The sequence below is a fragment of the Dendrobates tinctorius genome, unplaced genomic scaffold (assembly GCF_039654945.1).
Source record: "Dendrobates tinctorius isolate UK_male_01 unplaced genomic scaffold, ASM3965494v1 ptg000054l, whole genome shotgun sequence".
NCBI classification, from domain to species: domain Eukaryota; kingdom Metazoa; phylum Chordata; class Amphibia; order Anura; family Dendrobatidae; genus Dendrobates; species Dendrobates tinctorius.
The window spans coordinates 291,070-319,044 of NW_027361722.1; the positions used below are offsets into that span (position 1 = coordinate 291,070).

The 27,975-nt window shown below is 51.8% G+C and overlaps 2 protein-coding genes across 2 annotated transcripts in view; one reads left to right on the plus strand and one right to left on the minus strand.

Annotated features, from left to right (window-relative positions):
• Positions 1 to 85: 85 nt before the first annotated feature.
• WARS2 (tryptophanyl tRNA synthetase 2, mitochondrial) lies at positions 86 to 27,823 on the minus strand. Its single transcript, XM_073576959.1, has 6 exons — positions 27,596 to 27,823; positions 11,943 to 12,197; positions 11,783 to 11,863; positions 1,952 to 2,037; positions 840 to 958; positions 86 to 758 (listed from the first exon to the last, which is right to left on the minus strand). The coding sequence occupies exons 1-6, from the start codon at positions 27,683 to 27,685 to the stop codon at positions 310 to 312; spliced, it is 1,080 nt and encodes a 359-aa protein (XP_073433060.1). The 5' UTR covers positions 27,686 to 27,823; the 3' UTR covers positions 86 to 309.
• The window catches only part of HAO2 (hydroxyacid oxidase 2), a 56,251-nt gene continuing 56,061 nt past the window's right edge, over positions 27,786 to 27,975 (plus strand). Inside the window, exon 1 of the mRNA XM_073576957.1 lies at positions 27,786 to 27,826. The gene's annotated coding sequence lies outside the window, so the exon portion shown is untranslated. The remainder of the gene's footprint in view (positions 27,827 to 27,975) is intronic.

Consider the following 27,975-nt stretch of genomic DNA (forward strand, 5'->3'; position numbering starts at 1 on the left):
GAACTCTGCTTGCTGTCAGTCGCTCCCCCATCACACAAGCTTGTTGTGGATTTTACCTGCATGTCAAATATTATTTCTGCTCCAAGAGATTTTGAAACTGATACATTGTAACAAATGCTCAGCTGTGAGAGCAGGATATTTGCACTCACAGACAGCAAAGATTCTAGAAATAGTGAAAAATACAAGAGAGTCAGAAAGTTGCAGAAATTATACAGTGATCCTGGTTTTTGGGGACAGAACAAGTCCCGTCCACGGTAGGAGCGCATCAGCATCAGTCAGTGCCAGGAGGGGGAGACGTTATTGGCCTCGTCATCTTAGTCCAACCAGCCGGCAGACTGCGTCGTACACTGGAGCCGCTACCTCCCGCGCCCCCTGAGCCCCGTGCTCCAGCACCTCTGTAAGGAACCCCGCATCCCCCCTGAGTCTGTGGATCTCCTCCCGGATGGGCGCCAGCTTGGTGATCACTGCCTCTGCCACCACCAGCTTGTACTGTGCGGTCTCCAGTCCACGGCTCTGCGTCACAAGCTCCTCGGGGGCGTGGCCAGTCACAGCACTGTGGATCGCCACCAGGTTAGAGACGCCCGGCCGCTCCTCTGGGTCATAGGTCACCTCCGAGGTGCAGTCTGTCACCGCCTTGCGGAACTTCATGATTATTTCATCCGGTGTGTCTGTCAGCCGCACAGTGGCCAGATTTTGAGGGTCCGACTTAGACATCTTCACTGTAGGGTCCCGGAGGGAACGGATCTTCTTGGAGCGACCTACAAAACATGCAACATTAACCCTTTAGGTCATATCCCATCCCCATCCAGCCATCGACATCACCATCGGCCGACACTCACTCATCAGAGCTCTGGGGATCGGGAAGAATTCCCCGTATCGATTATTGAAGATCCGCGCCACATCCTGCGTCAGCTCCAAGTGCTGGGCTTGGTCATCACCGACCGGGACGTGAGTGGACCTGTCACAGATGGAGAGCGGACAATGTAACTACACTGATACACAGGATCCAGCACTGGCGGCAGCTTCCTTAGGTCCCAGGAGGTCTGATGCGTTTCAGGTCACATCAGCCCCGAGTTATGGCAACCACGGCGAAGCCAAAACCACTGATAAAGGTCACACTGGTCACGGCGTCAATAAAACACTTCATTATTACTAAATAGACCTTACGCAAGAACTAACGCGTTTCAGTCCAGTGTTTTTACAACTCGCCTATAAGATCTGTGCTCAGCCTAAAGCACATGACAAACCCACGCGTTCCAGGCCATCATGGAGCCGGCTCATCGGACTCTGCGACTTCTCACTGATTTTACCAGTGTAACAATACTGCTGCTTATGCAAAACAAATCCTTACTACAGTAGAATATTCAACAAACTGGCGCGTTTCAGTCCATCAGGACACGGTCATCACTCCCTGTCATCAGATCTAGCCTGAAATCACTGGCATGAAACTGAAGAAGGGATCACCGGCTCTGAAACCAATCCTTACTACAGTCAGTGTTAAATCACCGCAGACCGATGCGTTTCAGGAACATCGGCCTTTCCCAGGCTGAACTGGTCTCTTGTAATCCCTAATAACATCGCATTGTAGGAAGATATCCGGTCACAGCAGCCGCCACGCGACAACGCATTGCAGGCGCCTCCGCCATTTTCTGCATCCATTCCTAAATACAAGGTTGAATACGACAGGTCTACGCGATTCAGGTTAAAGTGGACCTGGGGTCACGGATTACGTGTCTGGGGGTCACGGATTACGTGTCTGGGGGTCACGGATTACGTGTCTGGGGGTCACAGCAGGATTTCACAAACAACCAACACATTTCAGGCGACATCGAAGGGCTGGTGTGACCAGAAAGCTCCCGGACCCTCCTGCGCTGGTCCCGGGGCGGCTGAGGGTGTCACTGACTGGGGCTGGAGTCGTTTCACGGTTGTATCCCCGTCCGCTAGGACTCACTTGTAGAGCAGAATATCAGCCGCCTGCAGCACGGGGTACGTGAACAGCCCGACGCTCCCCTCATTCTTCTGGTGCAGACTTTTCATCTGTCAATCAAGAAAAACTAATTTCACACTTCGGTCTTAAAGCGACACCCTATCAGAAAATCTATACACGCCATAGCATATACTCCAATCCCATCCAAAGCTGCACACAAACTTCTGATGGAATTCAGCTTCTGTCAGTCAGCAGTGATGATGCAGAATAGTGACTGCAGCTCTGGAGCTGACTGGAGGATAAGACATGATATAATGGCAGAATAGTGATTGCAGCTCTGGAGGTGAGTGGAGGATAAGACACGATGTAACAGCAGAATAGTGACTGCAGCTCTGGAGGTGACTGGAGGATAAGACATGATGTAACAGCAGAATAGTGAGCGCAGCTCTGGAGGTGACTGGAGGATAAGACATGATATAATGGCAGAATAGTGATTGCAGCTCTGGAGGTGAGTGGAGGATAAGACACGATGTAACAGTAGAGTAGTGACTGCAGCTCTGGAGGTGACTGATGGATAAGACACGATGTAACAGCAGAATAGTGAGTGCAGCTCTGGAGGTGACTGAAGGATAGAGCACGCCCAGGAAGAGGAGGAGCATCTGTGCTGAGCATCTGCAGGCTAGGGCCTTGCTAAGCTCCTGGGAAGGGAGGTTTTTTCCTGCAAGGACTTTCCATCTGCCCCCTTCCCAGGAAAGAGGACTTTCCCTGGGACTGAGCGCCGGGGCTATGCCCCTGGCTCCCACCCTCCGGCAAGCCAGCTGGGGGTGGGGGGCCTCAGCACCATCCGGAGGCCAGGGTGCAGCCAGCCAGTCCCAGGGAGATGGGGAAGAGACGGAGCCAAGAGAGAGGGGGTCGCAGGACCCAGGAGCCCCGGGACACCGGGCCCCCCGAAGCTGGTACCGTGGCGGCTCCTCCTCCCGGAGGAGTGGCGGCCCAGAGCAGAGGTGCAGTGGCAGAGCCCCCCAACATCTGGGGCTCCAGAGCTGAGGGAGAGCCATCCACCATCTACGCCTCCCGCATCCATGCGCACCTCTGCGAATATGAGGAGGCCGCCAAACAGCTGAGAAAACTCCGGGAGGAGTTAAGGGGAGCACGAGCGGTGGCTAAGAACCGGCTCCCCGCCTCGAGACGAGCTGAGGTCTCCGCCACGGTGGAGAGGCTGAAGGGGGCTATCAGGGCCTTGGAGGAGATACGGGCGGCTATCCTGAGTGGGAGCGGCCCCTTTGCAGAGAAACTGAAAAACGATGACCGGTTTAGAGCCATGACCGGAGGGTCTCCTGGGGGGTCAGGAGGCCCCTGCCAGGTGGAGCACGAAGAGGAGGATGGCGGAACATCTACGCCTGCCCCACCTGAAGGCCTGGTGAGCAACAACACCCAGGTAACATGCAGCGGGGTGGCCCCTGAGCAAGTGGCTCTCCCACCGGACTCCAGTTACTCGGAGGAAAGTGGGGGCGAGGGGGAGGCTGGTGGGAGTGGGGACAGTAGTAGTGAGGGGGGCTGCCTCGTCCTACAACAGGTGAGGCAGATCGAGTCCCCAGAGCGGTTTGGCACACTGCTCTTTGGGGATGAGGTCTGCCCTGAGGACGGGGCAACCGGAAAGAGGAAAAAGAAAAAAAACAAGCGCAAGCCAAAAAACACCGTGGCTGACAAACTTATGTTTGTCCCTCTTTCCGGGGCCCCTCTGTCCCGCTGTATGGAACCCGCTGCCCACCCCGGCTCGGGCCCTGTGGTGGGTCCGCAGCGGGGGCGCGGGGAGAGTGATGTGTGCCTGGACCTTACCGTCACATCTGGTGGTGGCGGTGAGGGTTCAGGCAGCGACATGGAGGTCGGTGCTGGTGCCAGTGGTGTAACAGCCGCTGGCGGTATTGGCAGTAGTGGTGTCCGGGCTCAGTCCCCGGTGGCAGGGGGGGCTGGCCTGGCGCTCAGCACGGGTACAGCCAGGACCGCACCTCCGGCGGTGAGTGCTGGGGTCTCTGGATCCCCCACGCACGGGTCCGTTAAGTCTGGTCCACTTATGGGGGTCCAGAGACCTAGAAAGGGCGTGGAGGCTGCTGTGAAGCAGCAGCTAAAGAAATGCAAGGGGCTGGTAGCTCCTCTGACGGCGCCCGTGGCAAGAGCGGGGTCCCCGGCGCGTAGACCCAAAAAGGGGTCCGTGCTGGGGGCACCGCCGCCGCTGGGCGACGAGGGGGAGTGGCCAGCCCTGCCAACATCAAGTGGTGGGTTCAGGGGCGCAGTGACAGTCCGTGAGGGGGGCGTGGCCTCCCCGAGTGTTGCCCAGCCTGCAAAGGCTGCGGCATGCGGGGGGGGCGTGTCCTCCTCGGCCGCTGTCCCGCCCGCTGTGCCCGCGTCACCTGGGGAGGGCGTGGCCTCGCAAGGGGTCACTGCTCTGCCCGGGGTGGCTGCGGCCGGCGGGGGGGGCGTGGCCTTGGCGGGCCCACTGCCTCCTGTCCCGCCTACCCCCTCAAGCAGCATAGTGCCCCCAAAAGTCGGTAGGGAGTTGTCGGGGTCCCCAGCCCGCTTACCTCCATCTGGTGGTGCGGGGGCTCTGGCGCTCCTTGGGAAGCCGGCGGGGGCGAACAGCAGAGGGCAGGGTGCGGTGGCAGTGGCCGTCCCTGCCCTCAGTGCAAAGATACCGCAAAAAGAAAAAAATGTGGAGCCAGAGAACCCAGGAGCTGCTGCTGCTCCCAGGCTCGGGCAGGGCGTACTGAGTGCGCTCTGCTCGGAGGTATTTAAAGGGGCAGCGGCACTCTTGGACAAGAGTTGGAGCAGTGCCAGCAGCTCCAAGGAGCAGAGCACTGGCCAGTCAGGGCCCCCAGCAGGCAGGCAGGGGTACTGCAACACCAAGTCTGCTAATGTAAATAGTGGTCTATCTGGAAGTGAGAGTGGGAGTGAGATAGGAGATATTTTTGAAGAGCTGTTTGAGGACATAAATGGTGATGTGAGCGATATGGATGAGGGAGTGAGTGCGAGTGTGAATGTGGCAGTAAATGCTGGAGTGAGTGCCGGAGCGAGTGGAAATAATAAAAGAGTGAACGGGAGAATGAATGAGGGTGCTGGCACAAGTGGTGGTAGTGGTGGGAGGGCTGGCCCGTCTGCCCCCCCATCCGCGAGGCCCCAACGTAATTATGCGGGGGTCGCGGCTGGGGGTCGGGGTGGTTCCGGGGGGGTCTCCTCGCCTCCGGGCTCCGGGGACGGCGGTTTGCACCGCCGTTTCCTGGAGGCCCTCCAAAGGGGAGAAAGATCGATCATGGTAGAGGGGAGGACAGTGGACCTGTCTTTCTGGATAGAGAGACATGGCCTAGCAGCCTTCCAAAATCAAAGGGAGGGAGGGACTGTTTGGTCTCTCCCCACAGCCGGGCAGGGGCCGCCAAGAAGGAATGTGGTCCGTCTTAGGTGGGGGGGCAGTGAAGCTTGTCCACCTAGGAGCAAGGTGGTGGAGCTCCTCCTTAAGATGGGCTTCGGGGCGAATGACATCTTTGCCCTGATACACCCTTCGGCGTCCCGCTTCTTCGACGTCAGCTTCGTGCGGCCAGAGGGGCTTGAGCTCTTCTGGTCAAACTACGAGCTGGTGCGAGAAGAGCCCGGATGGCGAGACTTCGTGGCTCAAGCGGTGTCTCGCCAAAATTCCGTCAAGCGAGTGACCGTGGTTACATGTAACGAGTCACTCGCAGGCGTGGACATCATGACGTGGCTTTCCCGTTACGGGGAGGTCACCGAGGTCCCAAAAAAGAACAGGGACGAGTTTGGCATCTGGTCGGGGGGCTGGACCTTCATGGTCAAATTGAAGGTTTCCGGCGGCACGGTCACCCACATCCCTTCCTCGGCGTTCCTGGGAAGGGACAGGATCCTGGTCTTCTACCAGGGGCAACCGAAGGTCTGCCACAAGTGCGGCGACCCCACTCACTTCAGCGCCAACTGCAAGGTGCAGAAGTGCGCGTTGTGTGGTGGGGTAGGTCACCTGGCTGCCTTGTGCAAAGACATTCGGTGCCACCTGTGTGGTGACCTGGGTCACCCTCTCAGCCGCTGCCCTCGCTCTTTCTCTAATGCCGCCACAGGCCCGGTGGGGGGAGACCGCGGGGGGGCAACCCCCGGTGGCGCTGCTTCTGCTGTGGCAGGTGGTGGCGAAGGGGGAAGGGCTGAGGGGCCAGTGAGGAAGGGCAATGCTGCAAGGGGCCCCGCATACCAGCGGAGGCAGGAAAAACGCCAGGGAGGTAAGGGACAGGTGGAGCCTCGGGCAACCGGGGTGATGCCTGCTCCTCCCTCCAGGCCCGTGGCCAAAGCCTCTGAGGCCCTGGGGGAGAGTGCGGTGAGTGAGGAGATCAGGAGGATGGAGAGAGAGGAGAAAGCGGCTGACTCGGACAATTCCTCTCAGTATGAAAGTGTTGATGAGGATGTCCAAGAGCAGCCTACAGCACCAGGTGGCAAAACCAGGCGTGCCAAGCGCAAAGCGGTGGGGAGGAAGGCTGACAAGCCTTCAAAGTCCCCCCCGCCCCCGACCACAAGGGTGCATACGGAAGGGCCCGCTGACCCCCCTCTGATCAGACTCTCCAACCGGTTCAGCGCCCTCGGGGGTTCAGATGATGAACCGCAAGACGAGGGTACTGGGCCGGGGGTAACACCGGAGGGTCCTTCGGGGGATGGCGGAGTCCGTTCCTCAGGGGGCATTGCTCCTCCTGAGGGGGGGACAGACCTGGAACCCGGGGGCGAGGACACCGGGGGGGGGTGGGATGGACACGTCGGGAGCTTCCCTGAAAAGGAAGGTGTCTGACCCCTCCCCAGGAGGAGGTAATAGCGGGGTAGGGAAGAAATTGGCCATCCAACTCGATCACCCATGATGGCTGAACTCGCCCCGTTGACGCTGGCGTCTATTAATGTCGCCAGCATTAAGTCAGATGCGGCTCGCTTCACGGCCTTTGATTTTTTCTCCCGGATTGAGGCAGAAATTTTATTCTTGCAAGAGACCAGACTAACAGACATGGGGGCCATCTATAAATCACGGAGGGAGTGGAGGTGCGGGCCCTCATACTGGTCTCTTGCGGCCGAGCCGTATAGCGGGGTGGCAGTCCTTTTTAAGACTGCAGCAGTTGAATGCCGACGGGTTACTGAGTTGGAAATGGGGAGGTGCCTGATCCTAGATGTCTTCATGAGGGGACAAGAGCTCCGGCTCATCAACATCTACGGCCCGCAGTCCAAGTGGGACCGCAAATGTCTCTTCCTGAGGATCAAGCCCTTTCTTTTTACGAGCCGACAGGTGGTCTTCGGTGGGGACTTCAACACCATTACGAGGTCCCGTGACCGGGGGGGTCCCGGAGATCGCCTGGCTTATGATAGCGTCGCGTTGAATAGCATAGCCAGTGAAGCTCGCCTGGTGGATGCCCACATCCGGCACACCCCAGGTCACGGAGGTTTCACCTACCATAGGGGTAGCTGTAGGTCTAGAATAGACAGGTTTTTTTTGAAGGAGGACGCCATCTTTTCTGCTGTGTCCGCCGTTGAGGTGGAGTTCTCCGATCACTGTTTAATTTTCTTTTCTCTGAATGTTGCAGAGACTCCTCGGATGGGAAGAGGGCTGTGGAAGCTCAATTCGTCCCTGCTGGAAGAAGCGGAGGTGAGACAATCCTTCGAGGATTTTCTTCAGAGCCAGGTACCGCTGTTGGATCTCTGTAGTAGTAAGTCAGAGTGGTGGGAGATCTTCAAAAAGCGGGTGGCGGGGTTCTTCCGTCAGCTCTCGAGCCTCAGGAGTCTGAACAGGCACCGCTTGTACCAGGCCCTGGGGAGGAAACTCGAGCAGCTTGTCTCGACTGGAGGTGACCGAGAGGAAATCTCCAGAGTGAAATCTTTGCTCAAGAGGTGTCAGTATGATAGGCACACATCTTTGGTTTTTGAGAGGGACTTCGGGAAGTACCGCTCGCCCGACCCTTACAGAAACTGTAAGATGTCAGTGAATTGTAAGATGGTGACAGGACTGATCGACAGTACGGGGTCCCTGAACAGATCCAAATCAGGGATCCTGGAGGTGGTCAGATCCTTCTACTCACACCTCTTGGAAAAGAAGGATCTGGATCGGGACAGGATGTCGGCTTTCCTGGCTGAAGCCATCCCTGAGCCAGGGGGTGACCCCTCTCTTGGTGTTTTGGCAGAAGAAATCAGGGAAGAGGAAGTGAGACTGGCCATTGATGGGCTTCGGCTCAAGAAATCGCCAGGTCCGGATGGCTTAACATCTGAGTTCTATAAGACTTTTAGGGACTCCTTGGTCCCCCTCTTGACAGGGGTCTTTAATGAGTGTCTCTCCTCGGGCACTCTTCCCGGCTCAATGAGGAAGTCAGCCCTCATTATTCTGTCAAAGGGTAAGGATCCGTCCCGAATCGAGAACTGGCGTCCCATAGCGCTTCTCGATACGGACCGGAAGGTTCTGGCCAAGGTGCTGTTTAATCGGCTGGTGAAGTTTGCACCCCGGCTCCTTTCAGGGGCCCAGCATTGCTCTGTTCCAGGCCGCAGTACTTTTAGTGCTGTGCTCGGTGTCCGAGAGGCAGTGGAGCAGGGTAGGGCAGGTCACTGGAAGGGGTACTTGCTGTCATTAGATCAAGCGAAAGCCTTTGACCGGGTCAACCACGAGTACCTCTGGTCCGTCCTTTTGAGGTATGGTCTGCCTGGGAGGTTTGTAAAATGGTTAGAGATCTTGTACCAAGGGGCTGAGACTTTTCCGCTGGTGAATGGTTGGTCAGGTCGTCCTTTTGAGGTGGGTTCTGGGGTCCGTCAGGGCTGTCCGCTGAGCCCGCTTTTATACGTGTTCGCGATCGATCCCTTCTTAAGGAGGGTAGATCGTGGACCGTTGGCGGGAGTCGGGATGGACCGGGCGGGCTCTGGCTCCTCTCTGAGGGTGGTGGCGTATGCCGATGATGTTTCCCTGTTCGTATCCTCGAGAGGGGAGGCGGACTGGGTCATGTCGGAGGTATTGCGCTACTCGGAGGCATCCGGGTCCATGATCAACCGGGATAAGTGTGAAAGTCTCTGGCTGGGAGGGGGAGATCCTAGTTTTGATCTCCCGGACACCCTTCCAGGGCCCCAGGCCACCGCCAAAATTCTAGGCATCGAATTTGGCCCCGGGGACTACCCCCAGCAAAATTGGGAGGGCAGACTTAAGATCGCCGCCCAAAAGGTGGACCAATGGAAGGGTTGGTCTTTAACCCTGAGGGAAAGGGTTGCCCTGGCTAAAGGCTATCTGCTACCTTTATTGATATACCTGGGCAGTGTGTGCATCTTGCCGGAACCTCTCTGGACGCGGGTCTATAGCCTGTTCTTCCAATTGTTATGGGGGAATAGGCTTAACCTAATCAAGAGGGAGGTTACATACCGTACGAGGAGACTAGGCGGGTTGGGTATGGTCAACCCGGTGGTGTTTCTAGTAAACACCTTTCTTAAGACTAACATCTCCAACCTCTGGCTAGAGAGGGCTCCTCCGTGGGTAGTCTCCTGCAAGGGTTGGCTTTGGCCTTTCTTCCAGGAATGGGAGACAGGAGGGCGGGTGAAGGACCTACGCACACCTCATGGGCATCTTCCGGCTTACGCTACCCCGGTTCTGAAGGTGATCCGCCGGTGGGGTCTGGGAATGTGGGAAATCAGGACCATGTCGAGGCAGTGCCTTGACAGGAGGGTCCTGTTGACCCATTTCCAGAAGCCCCTGGCCCTTAAGGATTGCCCAGGCCGGGATCTGGAGGTCGGGCTGGGGCTTTTAAATTCTAAGCGGATCCCCATGAAGTTTTGGGACTTGACCTGGCGTTGCTTCCACGGGAGGCTGTATGTAAGGGACAACTTGAAGTGCAGGAACTCCGATGACCGGGGTTGCCCTCGTGAGGAGTGTGGCGACGTGCTGGAAAGCATGGAGCACTTCCTGCTTCATTGTCCCTTTAATGCAGAGGTTTACAACAGGGTGGGTGCCTCCATACGTTGGCCGCGGCTGGCGTCCCTCTCCTACACTGAATGGGCCTATGGAGCGTTCAGATCCCTGGGTGGCCGGGACCCGTGCACTTTATTCCTAGTCAGTGCAGCGGTTAGGTTCCACACTTGGAATGCACGGTGCCTAGTTACGACGCGGAAAAAAACCCTCCCAAGGGATGAGGTGGTAGGAAACATCTTGGGTGACCTGGTGAAGGTCCGTTCTTTGGAGTTCGAAAGGTTGGGTGTGAGGAAGGCCTCTTGGCTTTGGAGAGGCCTCTCCTTTTAAAAACGCACTCAAGGGAGAGCTAGCTCCGTGTGAATGAGGGTAGGGATAGCATAAGTTTCACTGGGTGTGTTAGGGACAGAAGTAGGGGCAGATAGGGACAGGGAGGGACAGGCACTGAGGGACAGATAGAGAGTTAGTTATGATAAGTTAGGTAGAGTAGGGGCAGGTAGGGACAGATAGGGACAGGTTTCTTTTTTTAGGGACAGAAGTAGGGACAGTCTTAGTTCTTGAGGGATAGGATGAATGTGTTAGTGAGGGATGGAGCCTCTAGAACCCCGTTTTCCTGGTGGTGGGCTGGTGCATGCCACCTTAGCTTTTTGTTTTAAAAACAGGACATATAATGGATATTGGGCTTACAGGTGCCAAACTTGGGCCTTGGGTATGTAAATGCTGTGTTTAGTTTGTATATTAATGCGTAAGTAGATGGGATGGTATTGAGAGTTTTGGAAAATGTCTTTTGGTTGTGCTTTGGTAAAAGGAAAAACATATAACACACGTTTTTTTTGTTTTTTTAGTTAGAATGTGTGGATGGGATGTAGTCAGGTTGGGAGGGGGGTGCATGGGGGGTGGTGGATGGATGACCGGATGCCAAGAGCAACATGAAGGAGCAGAGGAGCAGGGCAGGAGAAGTAGACTCTGCGGACCCTGGAAAGAGTTTTCGTGTGGAATCAAAAGGCTACAAACTTGTAGGACCTGCGGTGCAAGGTGGTGGGAAAAAAAAGGCTGCGAACTTGTTGCCATGTGTGGGAGAGGAAAAAAAAAAAAAAAAATCTTTGCTGTGTAATAGGAGGTAAGGTTTGTCGGCCAAAATGGCAGAGTTCTTGTTTTTTTCAAGGCGGAGGGCCAGGAAAGGGTTATTTTCGTTTGGTTTTTGTAAATAGTAAAATTGTAAATAGTAAACTAGTAAAATCGGTGAGGTGTGAATGGGGGTGAATGGAGTGAGAGTGGGGAGTGGGGTTTATGTTTCTTTGTATTCTCTTTTAAGTGGATTCCTGCTGGGGGACCCTAAGCTGCCGAGCTCAGTGGGGGACAAGGAAAGGATTTGGACTTTCAGTTGTTTGCGCATGTTTTGCACATTTTATGTCTGTCTATGTTGGTTTTCTTTAGTTTATGTATTGTGGTTTGTTTCTGAGTGTAATTTTGATAATTTTGTAAAATAAAAGAGTTGGAGGATAAGACATGATGTAACAGCAGAATAGTGACTACAGCTCTGGAGGTGACTGGTGGATAAGACATGATGTAACAGTAGAATAGTGACTGCAGCTCTGGAGGTGACTGATGGATAAGACACGATGTAACAGCAGAATAGTGACTGTAGATTTAGCTGTGACTGGAGGATAAGACATGATGTAACAGCAGAATAGCGACTGCAGCTCTGGAGGTGACTGATGGATAAGACACGATGTAACAGCAGAATAGTGACTGCAGATTTAGCTGTGACTGGAGGATAAGACATGATGTAACAGCAGAATAGTGACTGCAGATTTAGCTGTGACTGGAGTGTGACAGAATTGTAAATGCCGCTCTGGCAGTACATTATATTCTTACTGGGGTGACTCTCAGGCTCTCACCTTCCATTGCGGCAGATGACGGAGCCGCGGCATAGATGTCAGGCAGCCGAGAATCCAGCCGAGCTCTGCATGCTCTGGGACCTGCAGGAGAGGGGGAGATGGATGAGAGCCCCCTGATTACGGTCCCGGTGGTCTACATGTATCTGTCCTCTGTACTGACCCGAGACTGCTGGAAGAGGAGGCTCTTGTCAGGGTTCACCCCACAGGCCAGCAGGCAGGCGGCCATGTCCAGCACGCTCCCCCGCAGGGTGTCTGAGTTTTGGGGTACAGTGATGGAGTGCAGGTCCACAATGCTGTACAGCACCGAGCTGAACTCATCCTGTAGTTGGACCCAGACCTGCAGCGCCCCCAGGTAATTACCAAGATGGGGGGTCCCGGTGGGCTGAATCCCAGAGAAGACACGCAGAGAGGGACCCTGTAATACAGGCAGGAGAGTGAGACACCGTGTACAGCCACATACACTGACCTGCAGTCCTATGTAACACCACAGATTAGGCCGGCGTCATACTTGCCGTATGAAAAATCAGTCCGATTCTCTCGGGCGAGAATCACACAAATGTTCTCCCTATGGTGATCCGTGCGCCATGTGACACGAGCCTATAGATATATGATAGATCTATAGAGTGAAAGCCGCCAATGATCTGCCGCGTCCGGAACAGTCACAGCGCGGCAGAAGGGACACACACAGAATGGATGGACAGCTCTGGCAAAAAGTAAGGACAGTTTCTCTGATTTTCCTCTTGATATCTTTGAGTATAATGTAAATTGTTCTTTTATTCTATAAACTTCTGACCACATGTCTCCGAATCTCCAAGCACTAGATTTTGGATTTATTTATTTTCACAAAATGAGAAATGGTCAAAATAACAAAAAAAGTGTACTGCTTATAGACCTCCAATAATGCTAAGGAACCAAGGTCCTAATCATGTAGAAACAACAATACTAATGCTTTACCTCAGGAAGAGTTCAGAGATCAGTATTCTGTGGAATCCCCATGATTGTTAACCCCAGCTTTCCTGTGTCTTGGCTGCTTTCCTCCAGTCTCTCACACGGCTTTTGGGTGCCCTTATCCCTCTCCTGGTACACACATGTCAGCAGTTCTTCTTTGCGTGATGGCTTGTGACTCCATCTTCCTCCTGATTACATTCCAGAGGTTCTCAGTGGGGTTCAGGTCTGGAGATCGGGCGGCCATGACAGGGGTTGGATGTGGGGGTCTCGTCATCTTTGCCAGAGCTGTATACATGTATTCTGTGTGTATCTATCGTTAGCTGTGATTTTACTGTACACCGCACTGAATTGCCGCTTTTCAGAGGTCACACGTCTGCTCCGTGTGCGAATTTCTTTCTCGCACTCACAGACTTGCATTGGCGAGGCTCGGCCGATATATGCAGCAGATCGCAGCTGTGATTTCACCCGCACGTAAAATACGACGAGCTGCCCCATAGATTACCAGTGGGCCGAGTGCGATGCGATGTTTTATCACCAAGCACGCGTCCGTACCCCTCTCTAGTGTGACTGCGGCCTAATACTCAGGTCTCCTACATCTGTCAGGTCAGCAATTTGCCTGATTATGCAACCTGACACTAGAGGGCGCTCTGCTCACACCATCAGTGATGATAGTTAGGTCCATATATATTTGGACAGAGACAACACTTTTCTAATTTTGGTTCTAGACATTACCACAATGAATTTTAAGCCAAACACTTCAGATGCGGTTGAAGTTCAGACTTTCAGCTTTCATTTGAGGGTCTCCTCATTAACATTGGATGAAGGGTTTGGGAGTTTCAGCTCCGTAACATGTGCCACCCTGTTTTTAAAGGGACCAAAAGTAATTGGACAATTGACTCCGAGGCTATTTCATGGACAGGTGTGGGCAATCCCTTCGTTATGTCATTCTCAGTTAAGCAGATAAAAGGCCTGGAGTTGATCGGAGGTGTGGTGCTGGCATTTGGAAGGTTTTGCTGTGAAGGAAACATGCGGTCAAAGGAGCTCTCCATGCAGGTGAAACAAGCCATCCTGAAGCTGCAAAAACACAAAAAACCCATCCGAGAAATTGCTACAACATTAGGAGTGGCAAAATCTACAGTTTGGTACATCCTGAGAAAGAAAGAAAGCACTGGTGAACTCATCAATGCAAAAAGACCTGGGCGCCCACGGAAGACAACAGTGGTGGATGATCGCAGAATAGTCTCCATGGTGAAGAGAAACCCCTTCAGCACAGCCAACCAAGTGACCAACACTCTCCAGGAGGTAGGCGTATCAATATCCAAATCTACCATAAAGAGAAGACTGCATGAAAGTAAATGCAGAGGGTTCACTGCACGGTGCAAGCCACTCATAAGCATCAAGAATCACAAGGCTAGACTGGACTTTGCTAAAAAAACATCTAAAAAAGCCAGCACAGTTCTGGAGGAACATTCTTTGGAGAGATGAAACCAAGATCAACCTCTACCAGAATGATGGAAAGAGAAAAGTATGGCGAAGGCGTGGTACAGCTCATGATCCAAATCATACCACATCATCTGTAAAGCACGGTGGAGGCAGTGTGATGGCTTGGGCATGCATGGCTGCCAGTGGCACTGGGTCACTAGTGTTTATTGATGATGTGACACAGGACAGAAGCAGCTGAATGAATTCTGAGCTATTCAGAGCCAGACTGTGTGCTCAGATCCAGCCAAATGCAGCCAAACTGATTGGTCGTCGTTTCATACTACAGATGGACAATGACCCAAAACATAAAGCCAAAGCAACCCAGGAGTTTATTAAAGCAAAGACGTGGAATATTCTTGAATGGCCAAGTCAGTCACCTGATCTCAACCCAATTGAGCATGCATTTCACTTGTTAAAGACTAAACTTGAGACAGAAAGGCCCACAAACAAACAGCAACTGAAAACCACCGCAGTGAAGGCCTGGCAGAGCATCAAAAAGGAGGAAACACAGCGTCTGGTGATGTCCATGAGTCCAAGACTTCAGGCAGTCATTGCCAACAAAGGGTTGTCAACCAAGTACTAGAAATGAACATTTTATTTACAATTATTTAATATGTCCAATTACTTTTGGTCCCTTTTAAACACAGGGTGGCACATGTTAAGGAGCGGAAACTCCTAAACCCTTCATCCAGTGTTAATGTGGAGACCCTCAAATGAAAGCTGAAAGTCTGAACTTCAACTGTATCTGAAGTGTTTGGTTTAAAATTCATTGTGGTGATGTCTAGAACCAAAACTAGAAAAATGTTGTCTCTGTCCATATATGGACCTAACTGTATAACCTGACACTAGAGCGTGCTCCACACACATCATCAGTGATATAACCTGACACTAGAGGGCGCTCTGCACACATCATCAGTGATATAACCTGACACTAGAGGGCGCTCTGCACACATCATCAGTGATGATATAACCCGACACTAGAGGGCGCTCCGCACACACCATCAGTAACGATATATCATGACACTAGAGGGCGCTCCACACACATCATCAGTGATGATATAACCTGACACTAGAGGGAGCTCCGCACACACCATCAGTGATGATATATTGTGACACTAGAGGGCGCTCTGCACACACCATCAGTTATGATATATCCTGACACTAGTGGACGCTCCTCACACATCATCAGTGATGATATAACCCGACACTAGAGGGCGCTCCGCACACACCATCAGTGACGATATATCATGACACTAGAGGGCGCTCCACACACATCATCAGTGATGATATAACCTGACACTAGAGGGAGCTCCGCACACACCATCAGTGATGATATATTGTGACACTAGAGGGAGCTCCGCACACACCCTCAGTGATGATATATTGTGACACTAGAGGGAGCTCCGCACACACCAGTGATGATATAAACCGACACTAGAGGGCGCTCCACACACATCATCAGTGATGATTCATCACTGATGATGTGTGTGGAGCGCCCTCTAGTGTCGGTTTATATCATCACTGGTGTGTGCGGAGCTCCCTCTAGTGTCACAATATATCATCACTGATTTTGTGTGCGGAGCGCCCTCTAGTGTTGGGTTATATCATCACTGATGATATAACCCAACACTAGAGGGCGCTCCGCACACAAAATCAGTGATGATATATTGTGACACTAGAGGGAGCTCCGCACACACCATCAGTGATGATATATTGTGACACTAGAGGGAGCTCCGCACACACCAGTGATGATATAACCCGACACTAGAGGGCGCTCCACACACATCATCAGTGATGATATAACCCGACACTAGAGGGAGCTCCGCACACACCATCAGTGATGATACACTCACTGGCCACTTTATTAGGTACACCTGTCCAACTGTGTGTTAAGACTTAATTTCTAATCAGCCAATCACATGGCGGCAACTCAGTGCATTTAGGCATGTAGACATGGTCAAGACAATCTCCTGCAGTTCAAACCGAGCATCAGTATGGGGAAGAAAGGTGATTTGAGTGCCTTTGAACGTGGCATGATTGTTGGTGCCAGAAGGGCTGGTCTGAGAATTTCCGAAACTGCTGATCTACTGGGATTTTCACGCACAACCATCTCTAGGGTTTACAGAGAATGGTCCGAAAAAGAAAAAAAATCCAGTGAGCGGCAGTTCTGTGGCCGGAAATGCCATGTTGATGCCAGAGGTCAGAGGAGAATGGGCAGACTGGTTCGAGCTGATAGAAAGGCAACAGTGACACAAATTGTCACCCGTTACAACCAAGGTAGGCAGAAGAGCATCTCTGAACGCACAGTGCGTCGAACTTTGAGGCAGATGGGCTACAGCAGCAGAAGACCACACTGGGTACCACTCCTCTCAGCTAAGAACAGGAAACTGAGGCTACAATTTGCACAAGCTCATCGAAATTGGACAGTAGAAGATTGGAAAAACGTTGCCTGGTCTGATGAGTCTCGATTTCTGCTGCGACATTCGGATGGTAGGGCCAGAATTTGGCGTAAACAACATGAAAGCATGGATCCATCCTGCCTTGTATCAACGGTTCAGGCTGGTGGTGGTGGTGTCATGGTGTGGGGAATTTTTTCTGGGCACTCTTTGGGCCCCTTGGTACCAATTGAGCATCGTTGCAACGCCACAGCCTACCTGAGTATTGTTGCTGACCATGTCCATCCCTTTATGACCACAATGTACCCAACATCTGATGGCTACTTTCAGCAGGATAATGCGCCATGTCATAAAGCTCGAATCATCTCAGATTGGTTTCTTGAACATGACAATGAGTTCACTGTACTCAAATGGCCTCCTCAGTCACCAGATCTCAATCCAATAGAGCATCTTTGGGATGTGGTGGAACGGGAGATTTGCATCAGGGATGTGCAGCCGACAAATCTGCGCCAACTGTGTGATGCCATCATGTCAATATGGTCCAAAATCTCTGAGGAATGCTTCCAGCACCTTGTTGAATCTCTGCCACGAAGAATTGAGGCAGTTCTGAAGGCAAAAGGGGGTCCAACCCCTTACTAGCATGGTGTACCTAATAAAGTGGCCAGTGAGTGTATATTGTGACACTAGAGGGCGCTCCGCACACACCAGTGATGATATAACCCGACACTAGAGGGCGCTCCACACACATCATCAGTGATGATATAACCCGACACTAGAGGGCGCTCTGCACACATCATCAGTGATGATATAACCTGACACTAGAGGGCGCTCCGCACACACCATCAGTGACGATATATTGTGACACTAGAGGGCGCTCCGCACACACCATCAGTGATGATATAACCCGACCCTAGAGGGCGCTCCACACACATCATCAGTGATGATATAACCCGACACTAGAGGGCGCTCTGCACACATCACCAGTGATGATATAACCTGACACTAGAGGACGCTCCACAAACACCATCAGTGATGATATAACCTGACACTAGAGGGCGCTCTGCACACATCATCAGTGATGATATAACCTGACACTAGAGGGAGCTCCGCACACATCATCAGTGATAATATAACCCGACACTAGAGGGCGCTCCGCACACATCATCGGTGATGATATAACCCGACACTAGAGGGCGCTCCGCACACATCATCAATGATCATATAACCCGACACTAGAGGGCGCTCCGCACACATCATCAGTGATGATATATCGTGACACTAGAGGGTGCTCCGCACACATCATCAGTGATGATATAACCCGACACTAGAGGGCGCTCCGCACATATCATCAGTGATGATATATCCTGACACTAGAGGGAGCTCCGCACACATCATCAGTGATGATATAACCCGACACTAGAGGGCGCTCCGCACACACCATCAGTGATGATATATCCTGACACTAGAGGGTGCTCCACACACACCATCAGTGATGATATATCCTGACACTAGTGGACGCTCCGCACACATCATCAGTGATGATATAACCCGACACTAGAGGGTGCTCCGCACACATCATCAGTGATGATATATCCTGACACTAGAGGGAGCTCCGCACACATCATCAGTGATGATATAACCCGACACTAGAGGGCGCTCCACACACATCATCAGTGATGATATAACCCGACACTAGAGGGCGCTCTGCACACATCATCAGTGATGATATAACCCGACACTAGAGGGCGCTCCGCACATATCACCAGTGATGATATAACCTGACACTAGAGGGCGCTCCGCACACATCATCAGTGATGATATAACCCGACACTAGAGGGCGCTCCGCACACATCACCAGTGATGATATAACCTGACACTAGAGGGCGCTCCGCACACATCATCAGTGATGATATAACCTGACACTAGAGGACGCTCTGCACACATCATCAGTGATGTTATAACCTGACACTAGAGCGTGCTCCGCACACATCATCAGTGATGATATAACCTGACACCAGAGGGCGCTCCGCACACATCATCAGTGATAATATAACCCGACACTAGAGGGCGCTCCGCACACATCATCAGTGATAATATAACCCGACACTAGAGGGCGCTCTGCACACATCATCAGTGATGATATAACCTGACACTAGAGGACGCTCCACAAACACCATCAGTGATGATATATCCTGACACTAGAGGGCGCTCCGCACACATCATCAGTGATAATATAACCCGACACTAGAGGGCGCTCCGCACACATCATCGGTGATGATATAACCCGACACTAGAGGGCGCTCCACATACATCATCAGTGATCATATAACCCGACACTAGAGGGCGCTCCGCACACATCATCAGTGATGATATATCGTGACACTAGAGGGCGCTCCACACACACCATCAGTGATGATATATCCTGACACTAGAGGGCGCTCCGCACATGTCATCAGTGATGATATATCCTGACACTAGTGGACGCTCCGCACACGTCATCAGTGATTATATAACCCGACACTAGAGGGTGCTCCGCACACATCATCAGTGATGATATATCCTGACACTAGAGGGAGCTCCGCACACATCATCAGTGATGATATAACCCGACACTAGAGAGCGCTCCGCACACACCATCAGTGATGATATATCCTGACACTAGAGGGTGCTCCACACACACCATCAGTGATGATATAACCTGACACTAGTGGACGCTCCGCACACACCATCAGTGATGATATAACCTGACACTAGAGGGCGCTCCGCACACACCATCAGTGACGATATATCATGACACTAGAGGGCGCTCCGCACACACCATCAGTGACGATATATCATGACACTAGAGGGCGCTCCACACACATCATCAGTGATGATATAACCCGACACTAGAGGGCGCTCTGCACACACCATCAGTGACGATATATTGTGACACTAGCGGGCGCTCCGCACACACCATCAGTGATGATATAACCCGACACTAGAGGGCGCTCCACACACATCATCAGTGATGATATAACCCGACACTAGAGGGCGCTCCGCACACATCACCAGTGATGATATAACCTGACACTAGAGGGAGCTCCGCACACATCATCAGTGATGATATAACCCGACACTAGAGGGCGCTCTGCACACATCACCAGTGATGATATAACCTGACACTAGAGGACGCTCCACAAACACCATCAGTGATGATATAACCTGACACTAGAGGGCGCTCTGCACACATCATCAGTGATGTTATAACCTGACACTAGAGCGTGCTCCGCACACATCATCAGTGATGATATAACCTGACACTAGAGGGCGCTCCGCACACATCATCGGTGATGATATAACCTGACACTAGAGGGCGCTCCGCACACATCATCGGTGATGATATAACCTGACACTAGAGGACGCTCCACAAACACCATCAGTGATGATATAACCTGACACTAGAGGGCGCTCTGCACACATCATCAGTGATGATATAACCTGACACTAGAGGGCGCTCCGCACACATCATCAGTGATGTTATAACCCGACACTAGAGGGCGCTCTGCACACATCACCAGTGATGATATAACCTGACACTAGAGGACGCTCCACAAACACCATCAGTGATGATATAACCTGACACTAGAGGGCGCTCTGCACACATCATCAGTGATGTTATAACCTGACACTAGAGCGTGCTCCGCACACATCATCAGTGATGATATAACCTGACACTAGAGGGCGCTCCGCACACATCATCAGTGATAATATAACCCGACACTAGAGAGCGCTCCGCACACACCATCAGTGATGATATAACCTGACACTAGAGGGCACTCCGCACACACCATCAGTGATGATATAACCTGACACTAGAGGGCACTCCGCACACATCATCAGTGATGATATAACCCGACGCTAGAGGGAGCTCCACACACACCATCAGTGATGATATAACCTGACACTAGAGGGCGCTCCACAAACATCATCAATGATGATATAACCTGACACTAGAGGGCGCGCCACACACACCATCAGTGATGATATAACCCGACACTAGAGTGCGCTCCACACACATCATCAGTGATGATATAACCCGACACTAGAGGGCGCTCCACAAACACCATCAGTGATGATATAACCCGACACTAGAGGGCGCTCTGCTCACACCGACCATCAGTGATGATATAACCTGACAGTAGAGGGAGCTCCACAAACACCATCAGTGATGATATAACCCGACACTAGAGGGCGCTCCGCACACATCAGTGATGATATAACCTGACACTAGAGGGAGCTCCACAAACACCATCAGTGATGATACAACCCGACACTAGAGGGCGCTCTGCACACATCAGTGATGATATAACCTGACACTAGAGGGCGCTCCGCACACACCATCAGTGATGATATAACCTGACACTAGAGGGAGCTCCCCACACATCATCAGTGATGATATAACCTGACACTAGAGGGCGCTCCACACACATCAGTGATGATATATCCTGACAGTAGAGGGCGCTCCTCACACATCATCAGTGATGATATAACCTGACACTAGAGGACACTCCGCACACATCATCAGTGATGATATAACCTGACACTAGAGGGCGCTCCGCACACATCATCAGTGACGATATAACCTGACACTAGAGGGCGCTCCGCACACACCGACCATCAGTGATGATATAACCCGACACTAGAGGGCGCTCCACACACATCATCAGTGATGATATAACCTGACACTAGAGGGCGCTCTGCACACATCATCAGTGATGATATAACCCGACACTAGAGGGCGCTCCGCACACATCATCAGTGAAGATATAACCCGACACTAGAGGGCGCTCTGCACACATCACCAGTGATGATATAACCTGACACTAGAGGACGCTCCACAAACACCATCAGTGATGATATAACCTGACACTAGAGGGCGCTCTGCACACATCATCAGTGATGTTATAACCTGACACTAGAGCGTGCTCCGCACACATCATCAGTGATGATATAACCTGACACTAGAGGGCACTCCGCACACACCATCAGTGATGATATAACCTGACACTAGAGGGCACTCCGCACACATCATCAGTGATGATATAACCCGACGCTAGAGGGCGCTCCACACACATCATCAATGATGATATAACCTGACACTAGAGGGCGCTCCACACACATCATCAATGATGATATAACCTGACACTAGAGGGCGCGCCACACACACCATCAGTGATGATATAACCCGACACTAGAGGGCGCTCCACACACATCATCAGTGATGATATAACCCGACACTAGAGGGCGCTCCACAAACACCATCAGTGATGATATAACCCGACACTAGAGGGCGCTCCACAAACACCATCAGTGATGATATAACCTGACACTAGAGGGCGCTCCACACACATCATCAGTGATGATATAACCCGACACTAGAGGGCGCTCCACAAACACCATCAGTGATGATATAACCCGACACTAGAGGGCGCTCCACACACATCATCAGTGATGATATAACCCGACACTAGAGGGCGCTCCACAAACATCATCAGTGATGATATAACCCGACACTAGAGGGCGCTCCACACACATCATCAGTGATTATATAACCTGACACTAGAGGGCGCTCTGCTCACACCGACCATCAGTGATGATATAACCTGACAGTAGAGGGAGCTCCACAAACACCATCAGTGATGATATAACCCGACACTAGAGGGCGCTCCGCACACATCAGTGATGATATAACCTGACACTAGAGGGAGCTCCACAAACACCATCAGTGATGATACAACCCGACACTAGAGGGCGCTCTGCACACATCAGTGATGATATAACCTGACACTAGAGGGCGCTCCGCACACACCATCAGTGATGATATAACCTGACACTAGAGGGAGCTCCCCACACATCATCAGTGATGATATAACCTGACACTAGAGGGCGCTCCACACACATCAGTGATGATATATCCTGACTGTAGAGGGCGCTCCTCACACATCATCAGTGATGATATAACCTGACACTAGAGGACACTCCGCACACATCATCAGTGATGATATAACCTGACACTAGAGGGCGCTCCGCACACATCATCAGTGATGATATAACCTGACACTAGAGGGCGCTCCGCACACACCGACCATCAGTGATGATATAACCCGACACTAGAGGGCGCTCCACACACATCATCAGTGATGATATAACCTGACACTAGAGGGCGCTCCACACACACCATCAGTGATGATATAACCTGACACTAGAGGGCGCTCCACACACTCCATCAGTGATGATATATCCTGACACTAGAGGGCGCTCCACACACACCATCAGTGATGATATATCCTGACACTAGAGGGCGCTCCGCACACACCATCAGTGATGATATATCCTGACACTAGAGGGCGCTCCACACACACCACCAGTGATGATATAACCTGACACTAGAGGGCGATCCACACACACCACCAGTGATGATATAACCTGACACTAGAGGGCGCTTCACACACATCATCAGTGATGATATAACCCGACACTAGAGGGCGCTCCACACACACCATCAGTGATGATATATCCTGACACTAGAGGGCGCTCCACACACACCACCAGTGATGATATAATCTGACACTAGAGGGCGCTTCACACACATCATCAGTGATGATATAACCTGACACTAGAGGGCGCTCCACACACACCATCAGTGATGATATAACCTGACACTAGAGGGCGCTCCACACACACCATCAGTGATGATATAACCCGACACTAGAGGGCGCTCCACACACACCATCAGTGATGATATATCCTGACACTAGAGGGCGCTCCACACACACCACCAGTGATGATATAACCTGACACTAGAGGGCGCTTCACACACATCATCAGTGATGATATAACCCGACACTAGAGGGCGCTCCGCACACACCACCAGTGATGATATAACCTGACACTAGAGGGCGCTTCACACACATCATCAGTGATGATATATCCTGACACTAGAAGGCGCTCCACACACACCACCAGTGATGATATAACCTGACACTAGAGGGCGCTCCACACACACCACCAGTGATGATATAACCTGACACTAGAGGGCGCTTCACACACATCATCAGTGATGATATAACCCGACACTAGAGGGCGCTCCACACACACCATCAGTGATGATATATCCTGACACTAGAGGGCGCTCCACACACACCACCAGTGATGATATAACCTGACACTAGAGGGCGCTTCACACACATCAGTGATGATATAACCCGACACTAGAGGGCGCTCCACACACACCATCAGTGATGATATATCCTGACACTAGAGGGCGCTCCACAAACACCATCAGTGATGATATAACCTGACACTAGAGGGCGCTCTGCACACATCATCGGTGGTGATATAACCTGACACTAGAGGACGCTCCACAAACACCATCAGTGATGATATAACCTGACACCAGAGGGCGCTCCGCACACATCATCAGTGATAATATAACCCGACACTAGAGGGCGCTCCGCACACATCATCAGTGATGATATAACCTGACACTAGAGGACGCTCCACAAACACCATCAGTGATGATATATCCTGACACTAGAGGGCGCTCCGCACACATCATCAGTGATAATATAACCCGACACTAGAGGGCGCTCCGCACACATCATCGGTGATGATATAACCCGACACTAGAGGGCGCTCCACATACATCATCAGTGATGATATATCGTGACACTAGAGGGCGCTCCACACACACCATCAGTGATGATATATCCTGACACTAGAGGGCGCTCCGCACATGTCATCAGTGATGATATATCCTGACACTAGTGGACGCTCCGCACACGTCATCAGTGATTATATAACCCGACACTAGAGGGTGCTCCGCACACATCATCAGTGATGATATATCCTGACACTAGAGGGAGCTCCGCACACATCATCAGTGATGATATAACCCGACACTAGAGAGCGCTCCGCACACACCATCAGTGATGATATATCCTGACACTAGAGGGTGCTCCACACACACCATCAGTGATGATATAACCTGACACTAGTGGACGCTCCGCACACATCATCAGTGATGATATAACCAGACACTAGAGGGCGCTCCGCACACACCATCAGTGACGATATATCATGACACTAGAGGGCGCTCCACACACATCATCAGTGATGATATAACCCGACACTAGAGGGCGCTCTGCACACACCATCAGTGACGATATATTGTGACACTAGAGGGCGCTCCGCACACACCATCAGTGATGATATAACCCGACACTAGAGGGAGCTCCGCACACATCATCAGTGATGATATAACCCGACACTAGAGGGCGCTCTGCACACATCACCAGTGATGATATAACCTGACACTAGAGGACGCTCCACAAACACCATCAGTGATGATATAACCTGACACTAGAGGGCGCTCTGCACACATCATCAGTGATGTTATAACCTGACACTAGAGCGTGCTCCGCACACATCATCAGTGATGATATAACCTGACACTAGAGGGCGCTCCGCACACATCATCAGTGATGATATAACCCGACACTAGAGGGCGCTCCGCACACATCATCGGTGATGATATAACCTGACACTAGAGGACGCTCCACAAACACCATCAGTGATGATATAACCTGACACTAGAGGGCGCTCTGCACACATCATCAGTGATGATATAACCTGACACTAGAGGGCGCTCCGCACACATCATCAGTGATGTTATAACCCGACACTAGAGGGCGCTCTGCACACATCACCAGTGATGATATAACCTGACACTAGAGGACGCTCCACAAACACCATCAGTGATGATATAACCTGACACTAGAGGGCGCTCTGCACACATCATCAGTGATGTTATAACCTGACACTAGAGCGTGCTCCGCACACATCATCAGTGATGATATAACCTGACACTAGAGGGCGCTCCGCACACATCATCAGTGATAATATAACCCGACACTAGAGGGCGCTCCGCACGCACCATCAGTGATGATATAACCTGACACTAGAGGGCACTCCGCACACACCATCAGTGATGATATAACCTGACACTAGAGGGCACTCCGCACACATCATCAGTGATGATATAACCCGACGCTAGAGGGAGCTCCACACACACCATCAGTGATGATATAACCTGACACTAGAGGGCGCTCCACACACATCATCAATGATGATATAACCTGACACTAGAGGGCGCGCCACACACACCATCAGTGATGATATAACCCGACACTAGAGGGCGCTCCACACACATCATCAGTGATGATATAACCCGACACTAGAGGGCGCTCCACAAACACCATCAGTGATGATATAACCCGACACTAGAGGGCGCTCCACAAACACCATCAGTGATGATATAACCTGACACTAGAGGGCGCTCCACACACATCATCAGTGATGATATAACCCGACACTAGAGGGCGCTCCACAAACACCATCAGTGATGATATAACCCGACACTAGAGGGCGCTCCACACACATCATCAGTGATGATATAACCCGACACTAGAGGGCGCTCCACACACATCATCAGTGATTATATAACCTGACACTAGAGGGCGCTCTGCTCACACCGACCATCAGTGATGATATAACCTGACAGTAGAGGGAGCTCCACAAACACCATCAGTGATGATATAACCCGACACTAGAGGGCGCTCCGCACACATCAGTGATGATATAACATGACACTAGAGGGAGCTCCACAAACACCATCAGTGATGATACAACCCGACACTAGAGGGCGCTCTGCACACATCAGTGATGATATAACCTGACACTAGAGGGCGCTCCGCACACACCATCAGTGATGATATAACCTGACACTAGAGGGAGCTCCCCACACATCATCAGTGATGATATAACCTGACACTAGAGGGCGCTCCACACACATCAGTGATGATATATCCTGACAGTAGAGGGCGCTCCTCACACATCATCAGTGATGATATAACCTGACACTAGAGGGCGCTCCGCACACATCATCAGTGATGATATAACCTGACACTAGAGGGCGCTCCGCACACACCATCAGTGATGATATAACCTGACACTAGAGGGTGCTCCGCACACACCATCAGTGATGATATAACCTGCCACTAGAGGGTGCTCCGCACACACCATCAGTGATGATATAACCTGACACTAGAGGGTGCTCCGCACACACCATCAGTGATGATATAACCTGCCACTAGAGGGTGCTCCGCACACACCATCAGTGACGATATATCATGACACTAGAGGGCGCTCCGCACACATAATCAGTGATGATATAACCTGACACTAGAGGGCGCTCCACACACATAATCAGTGATGATATAACCTGACACTAGAGGGCGCTCCACACACATAATCAGTGATGATATAACCTGACACTAGAGGGCGCTCCACACACATAATCAGTGATGATATAACCTGACACTAGAGGGCGCTCCGCACACACCATCAGTGATGATATAACCTGACACTAGAGGGCGCTCCGCACACATAATCAGTGATGATATAACCTGACACTAGAGGGCGCTCCGCACACATAATCAGTGATGATATAACCTGACACTAGAGGGCGCTCCGCACACACCATCAGTGATGATATAACCTGACACTAGAGGGCGCTCCGCACACACCATCAGTGATGATATAACCTGACACTAGAGGGCGCTCCGCACACATAATCAGTGATGATATAACCTGACACTAGAGGGCGCTCCGCACACATAATCAGTGATGATATAACCTGACACTAGAGGGCGCTCCGCACACACCATCAGTGATGATATAACCTGACACTAGAGGGCGCTCCGCACACATAATCAGTGATGATATAACCTGACACTAGAGGGCGCTCCGCACACATAATCAGTGATGATATAACCTGACACTAGAGGGCGCTCCACACACACCATCAGTGATGATATAACCTGACACTAGAGGGCGCTCCGGACGTGGATTAATCATGTGAGCAGTGAGTCAGTTCCGGTGTCACCTGTGGTCGGTGCTTCCGGTCTGTGCACAGTGTCCGGGTCCCGTTTCTCAGTCGGCTCCGCACTGCACGCCGGACTATGGAGAGCGCCATGTTACTGAGTGTAGCAGGAGGACGGTCCCGCCCTTAAGTTATGTGACCAATCAGAAGGTCAGGCGGATCTGAGTCATGTGATCTGGGGAGCCGCCTCATTGGTTGTTGAAGCGGCAGCGCAGAGGATCCCGGGAACACGGGGTATAGTAGTGCTCCGGGGGGTTGTGTCCGGGGCTCCGGGGTATGCGGTGCTCTGGGGGGGCAGTGTCTGTCACGCTCCCCCGTGTAATACAGACGCTCCCCCGTGTAATATCACGCGTGTAATACAGACGCTCCCCCGTGTAATATCA